A 6,881-nucleotide genomic window follows, 5' to 3' on the forward strand; every position below is an offset into this window, starting at 1 on the left:
TTGAAGAAATCAGAAAGTAACTTTTCCAAATCCCAAACCTGACCTTACAACCATCTCTTTTCAGACCCTGTGTAGGATTTGCTGAGTCTGTGTGAACACCTCTCTCTGATGTCTTGCTCTCTCCTCACCTCTAAAGATGTCCACAAAGACAAACAAATTAGAGCAACTTTTTATTCCTAAGAGTTATCCAATAATTTTTACCTTCCTAGAAACATGATTTTCATCTTTCAAAATGCTTTAGACTTATCAAGAGGCATTGCAATTTTAGGAATGATTTTTCCTCCATTCCAAATCCAAAGTAAATTACATTTAGTGCAAAGATATGTATTTGATTATTTGGGGTTATACCAATATTGAAAATTTTCTCCTTAAAAATATTTTACCCTATCATCTTCATTTTATCCCCAGAAGTGCATTTTTTGAATAATAATATTTAGTAGCAAAACAAATCTGCTTTTATACATCTACAAAATTCTTTTGAATAGCAACAAGAACTAAATCCATGTAGCATAATTGTTATTATGAATTGCATAACTTTGGCATGCATTTTGCTGTAAATCATTTCCTGGCAAAATATAAAGTGCTTTTGACAGAATGTCATAGAATATCCGAACTGGGAATGAATGATAGAACTCATCTAGTGTAAGTCAGTCCCACTTCCCTCATTTCAGGGACTGAGGTGGTAAAATGTGTTCAGGATCACAGATTTCATTTTCCAACATTGAAGTAATACTAAAATAAAATAAATATTTCTGATGTTGAATTTGGTTAGAAAATTGTGATTTTAGGGGAACAATTCTCAAGACAAAACAATTGCTACACTTAAAGAATTGCAGAATTGGACTTGACATACACAAAGGAGGTACACCCCAAATTTTTGTCCTCAGTTCCCCTTTTGGGAGAAAGTGGCTGAAACTATACAGTCATTAAAAGCAAATCATTCTCTGAAGGATGCAAAGTTATCCTGATCTTCAAAATGAAATATACCACCATTTCTACATATAATTTAATTTTTTCTTCAACAGGGGTTAAATGGTATTTTGGTTGATTGCCAGTTGAGCAAATGAAAAAGAAAATACATTTTAAGGATCCCACTGTGATTTTTTTTTCCTCAGCAGCAAAAAATTAAATGAAACAGACCTTTGTCATATAATGTTCACTGATCAGGAGAACTCAATGAAAACTGGGCTTTAGTTAAATCTAGTGGATTAACTTGTTTCACTGGCATTGACAGTCTTTGGGAGTGTTGAACAAATGTACAAATAAAGACATTTCCAGAAATTTAACCATCACATTTCACATAATTTCTGCATAAAGTTCAAGACTAATGGTATTGACGTCACAATCTTCACAATTTAAAAGGCATTTAAGAATCATAATTACATCTTCCAGAAATGTTAAAGACACTTGTATACATATGTAAAGTCCACTTTAACTTGATGAAAACAAATTCTAATCTATGAAAATATGATACCAAGCCATATTGCACCTGATGAGGAAATTGTACATGATTGACAGTAAATGCTAAAAAACACTTCAAATAAAGACCCAGTAAGTCAATATAAATGAAGAGTTTCAGAAGTAACATAGCCATCTAAAAATGTTAGTTTTTCATACAACTGGTCACACTTATTTTACTTTACTAAAAATCCCTGATCTTGTCTGAAGGTAATAACCATAAAAGTCAATTACATGATTCAACTGTCTTTAACTCCCCTTTCTCCACTAACCATCACACCTTAGGAAGGATGTAGCTATTCTATCTTAATTTTTTTTTTCTTTCAGCAAATACTAAGCGTGAAAAGCTTTCACTGGACAAAAAATCATTTCATAGAATGAAGTATTGAATTGTTTTTTCACTCAGCTTCTTTAGACTGAAAGCAGCTCAATTTCCCTCTGAGTAGTCCACATATCGTTTCGTCTGTTATATGCAACCCACTCTAGATTTATCTTGCTTTCAGCAGGTGCTGGGTTACACTTTCTGCCATATTTTACAAAGCATCCAACATGGCTTAAATTGCTTAAAAGCAACTGAAACGGCTTCCTTTCCTACCTCTGCCTTTACTGCCTCTTCCAGTGTCCTTAACCCTCATCATCCTTTCCTGAAACGTGTCCCAAACATGCCTATTTACATGACTCTGACACACAGGAGGCTTGCACGCCCATCACGTACCGGGTCAGTTTCTAACCGTGTGAAGGCTATTAGAGCAGGGCAGTTTCCTTCTGTTGGGAGCTGAGCGTAGTCACGTTTCTATCAACACAGCGACCCTTGTATGCGAAACTTAGACTATCGTCTCGTGGTCCCACCTGCCTTGGCTCTGATTGATGTAACAACAGTATCTGTCATAGGGGCTGTTCTGCTTGTAGGAGCAAACGATGATACTGTCCTGGGGCACGAAGAAGATGCCATCCTCGGGCTCAGGGTGCTCAGACCTGTCCCAGGCTGAGCACTTGGCATCCAAGGCACTATAGGTGAGGGAGCTGCCCGAGGGACAATAGCCATCCAAGTATCTGGACGTCTCCTCCCGACGCCCGCTCTGGCCAGGGCTCTGGCATTCTCCTTCCTCCATGGGTGTGGGGGTGGTGATGGAGCTGGCCATAGGCAACTCACCCTGCCCTTGGAGGGAAGGCTTCCCCCTGAGGCCCGCCTTCTTAGCCAGCTCATCTGAACTCCCCTTGCCTGACTCCAGGTCTGAAGGGGTCCTCAGCAGTTCCACCACCTCCTTGTCCTTGGGTTTCCGGAAGCAAGGCAGCTTTCGGACCCACAGCAGCTCATTCTCGGGCCACTTGGTGCAGCCCTCGGTTTTCCTGGCCAGGGCAATGGCCGCAATGCCTGGCAGGCAGATGGCGGGCCCTATGGCCAGGAGGGGGATGTTTCCCAGAGTCTCTCCTTTCATCCCAGAGACGGTGAACATGAAGCCAAAGACCAGGAAGACACTGACCAGGGCCACAACCAGCCCAGTCCTCGGGTTGATGTCATCGGGCCGCATCTTTCACTCCATCCAGGTTGGGGACTGCCCGCTGACCAAGGAGCAGAGTTCCTCCCTACTGTCAGAGGCAAAATCGCGCTAGGTTAAAAACAAAACAAAAACAAAAATATCCTAGTCAATCTCCCACTCACCAGACCTCTCTCTTATGCTGTCTCTGACTCTACTGTCTGTCAGGCTTGTTGGTCTCCGTCTCTATTTCCCCTGTTTCTGTTGCTCTCTCTCTTTCTCTGTCTCTTTCTTACTATTGCAACCCCTATCTCTCTCTCAGATAGACATCCACCGGTTGGGGTGGCCAAGGTACCTGAGGTTTCCTGCCGTCTCTCGGGAACGGGGAAAAAAGCCAGTCTGGGTCTCCTTAGAAACCTCCACAGCAGCTGTTTCCTCGGCTCTCTCCCTTGTTTCTGGAAGGAAAGCCTGGCTTTCCGCCTTGACTCCACATCCAGGTGGTGCGGCGTCGGTCTCCAGGGCTTTGGGAGCGGAGCGGAGCGGCGGCGCAGCCCAGCGCCCAGCTCTGCGCGAAGAGCGCCGGGTGCTGGAGGGAGGACGGACTTAGTCTGGAAAAGAGGGAAAGCGGCGCGCGAGCCTGGCCTGGTTACATCACTTTCAGAGCGAGCTCAGAAACAAAGAAGGACGCGCGGGGGCGCGAGGGGGCTAGACCCCAAGGAGAGGTCACTGGGGCAGAAGGGGCTGCCCACGGTCTACCTGGGGAGCTTGGAGCAGCCGGAGTTCGTCCCGCCGCTGCCTGGGAGGGCTGAGCAGGGCGGCTGGACCCGCTTCTGTGTCCTGGGAGAGTCCCTGGTGCGCGGTAGACGCGGGCCGGAGACGAACTCGGGCGGGTTTGCCTGCGGGGCAGCCGGGGCTCCAAGTCCGCGGTCCGAGGGTCAGAAGTGCCAGCTGGAGATGCCCCCCGGCGACCTGGATCCTTCTCTAGTTGCAGATGTGGGTGACCCGATTCGCCCTGGAGCAGCTCCTAGGAGGTTCCCCTACCGCCTGTCTCTGAACGTCGAGGCTCTGGGGCTCTGAGGGCTGCACTTCTCGGGGTCCTGCGGCCCGCGACTGCTCTGTCTTCGGGCGCTGGGCGGCAGCGGCGCACAACACCGCTCGAGTAGCAGCGAAGCGCACCGGACCCGCGCCCAGGCTGAGTCAGTGGTCAGCCGGGTCTTGCTCACCCCTGGGGGCGTCACCAGAGTCCTTCCCCCGCCCCCAACCTGGGTCTTACAGCCCTGGGACCTGCAGGGGGTGGCCTTGGAGCCTGGATCCCACTCTGACACGGCCGTGGTGCCAGCCACGCCGGCTGGGTCAAAGGAGATGGGCTTTCCAGCCCCGGCTCTCCATCCCCCTGCACTTGGCACCCAACACCCAGCTATCGAGGAAAAGGAGGGGCCTTGACTCGGGGATCAGCCCGGCCAGCAGCTCCAGCTTTGGGCGATTCTCTCCTTCGCCCACGCTGGTGTGGACAACCTGCCTCCTCCCCACCGGCGCGCGGGCTGGATTCCTCTGGCCCTGGGGGCAAGATTGGCTTTGGCTGGGGTTCTTCAACAAGGCTGCTCAGTTAGGGTAGATGGGGAATAGTGAGAAGCCGGAGGCGGAAGGGCGGGGGAGGAAGGGGGAGGGGATGGGGTAGTATTTTTCATCAAGGCCGTGCTTTGGTGGAAAGAATTTTGACCTCCAGGCCTTCTCCCCACTTAAATTAACCATGTATTCCTGGGCAGGTGACTTAACTGCTTTGAGAATCAGTTGACGCATCTGTAAAATGAAAATATTACTATCAAATATGTGAACAAACCCTCTGAGGACTAAATAAATGTAAAGTTCCTAGTGAGATGCTTGGAACATGGTTCTAGTTCACAAAGTGGATGGAATATATACTTGCTTGCTTGTGTGTGTGTGTGTGTGCGCGCGCGTGCTTAGTTGCGGCAGACTCTCTGTGACTCCATGGACTGTAGCCCACCAGGCTCCTCTGTCCATGGGGATTCTCCAGGCAAGAATACTGGAGTGGGTTGCTATGCCCTCCTCCAAGGAATCTTCCCAACCCAAAGATCAAACTCAGGTTCTCCGGCATTGCAGGGAAATTTTTTACCGTCTGAGCCACCAGGGAAACCCATATTGCTTAGCACAGTGATAATCAATAAAAGGCAGGAGCCAAGTCATTAACAGCCTGTCTGGGGGGCTGAGGACCTTTGACTCTAAGCAGTGAAGAGTGGCGGCAGTGTTTTAAGCAGGGATCAACAGAAACTATTCCATGTTTGACAGACAGTGACAGTAGGTTAGAGGACAGGTTGGAAGGGGTTGAGGGGTGAACAAGGAGACCTGTAGGAGGGCAGTTCAATAAGCCAGGCAAGACATGGCAGGGATCTGAACAAAGCAGGGCTAGTAGGGTGGTTAGAAGAAAGTGAATCTGGAAGATATTTAAAGCTGTAATCAAGGATCAAAGAAAGTAAGATGGTGATTAGAGTCCAAGGTTGACTCCCAAGTTTCTCGCTCTTTCTACTGAGTGGATCAGGAATCAGACTCAGTTTTCCACTCCAGTATCTACTCCTCCTCACTAGACAGCTGCTGTACCTCTGGCATAGAATCATTATTTTGGACAGAAAGAAGGAAGAAAGGGAGAAAGGCAAAGAGCAAAGGTGAGATGCCAGCTGTCTGACCATTTCCATCAGGAAGATAATTGTTTTCCTGGCAGCTGCACCAAATAGATAGACATTATATGAACAACTCTACCATAGCTCTGTCGTAGCTCACTGGTCAGACATCATAGCTTACTGGCCAGAAGGCTGTCATAGTGGTCACCTCTGTGCAAAGGAGCCTGGGAAATCAAGATTTTGTGTGCAGGGAGGGGTGTTGACCAGATTTATTGCCACTTTGAAAAAAATTACAGATTTGTTATCGAGGAAGAAGAGTAGAACGGAAGTTGGAGAAGCAACCGGCAGCGTGTACCACAACTCCTGACCACGCTTCCCTTCTTGAAGCCCTCTCTCCCTTTCCTTTACTAATGCCTTTCTATTCTGGTCTCTTTCCCATCTCCTGGGCCACTCATCTGTAGACTACATTGTAAAACTTCTTTTTATTTTATTAATTTTTAACAAAGCCCTTTGATGCTGATGGCTATGCTGATGGCTGGCTATGCTAATGACCCTTATGTTTATCTCTTTAGCTTGTCCTTTTCCCTCAATTTCAGATTTATAATATCTAATTGTCTGATAATATCTACTTGTCTGCTTGATATCTGTCTGTATGGCACACAGACACCTCAATCTCAACACCACCTGAACTGTGCTCGTCAAATTTCCTTCAGACCTGCCCTTTCTCCTTTGACCCCCTTATTCTTCCTATGTGCCCAACTGAGAAACTGTGGGATTGTCCTCAGTTCCTTTGTCTAACAACATACATCAAGTAAATCAAGCAAATCATCACTGTCCTACCTCCTAAGTTCCCTGATCTAGCTTCTCTTCTACCTGTGACCTGAGGCAAATCATTTCACCTCACTGGGTTTCAATTTCCCGTGAAACAAGGGCTGGGCATGGGGAGCTAGCTGAGGACCATTTCGGCTCTACTCTTCGTGATTCTCTGACAGTCACTTCTACAGGGTTGAACAGTCGTTAGTGTTGTGCAGGTGCTCTGACAATAATGCTGGAAACCTAGTTGAAGCCTAAAGAGGCGACATTGCTGAACAGAGACCTCCTCTAACTTGGACAAGCATCTAATTCCATTTGACTCAAGTCATGCAGTTCACCTACTTAGGCATTAGATAAGACCCATGCATAAAGCTGCAGGAGACTTCAATTACTGTCTAATTATAAGCCTCATTCTCTCAAAGCAGTTCCTTCTTAGAGGTAATTTCAGATGGTCTTTGAACAGCAGGTATACTTGCCCAAGTCAGCAGCAAAAGTG

General features: G+C 47.0%; 1 protein-coding gene across 1 annotated transcript; it reads right to left on the reverse strand.

Moving 5' to 3' along the window:
• Positions 1-1,758: 1,758 nt before the first annotated feature.
• On the reverse strand, positions 1,759-3,185 carry TMEM215 (transmembrane protein 215). Its single transcript, XM_040237137.1, has one exon. It carries the CDS (start codon positions 2,988-2,990, stop codon positions 2,283-2,285), a length of 708 nt encoding a protein of 235 aa, XP_040093071.1. The 5' UTR covers positions 2,991-3,185; the 3' UTR covers positions 1,759-2,282.
• Positions 3,186-6,881: the final 3,696 nt, after the last annotated feature.

The sequence above is a fragment of the Oryx dammah genome, unplaced genomic scaffold (genome assembly GCF_014754425.2).
Source record: "Oryx dammah isolate SB20612 unplaced genomic scaffold, SCBI_Odam_1.1 HiC_scaffold_1, whole genome shotgun sequence".
Classification (NCBI taxonomy): domain Eukaryota; kingdom Metazoa; phylum Chordata; class Mammalia; order Artiodactyla; family Bovidae; genus Oryx; species Oryx dammah.

What these genes read in the sequence shown, in the direction of transcription:
- TMEM215 (XM_040237137.1), bottom strand. Translation starts at nt 2,990, where the DNA reads ATGCGGCCCGATGACATCAACCCGAGGACTGGGCTGGTTGTGGCCCTG.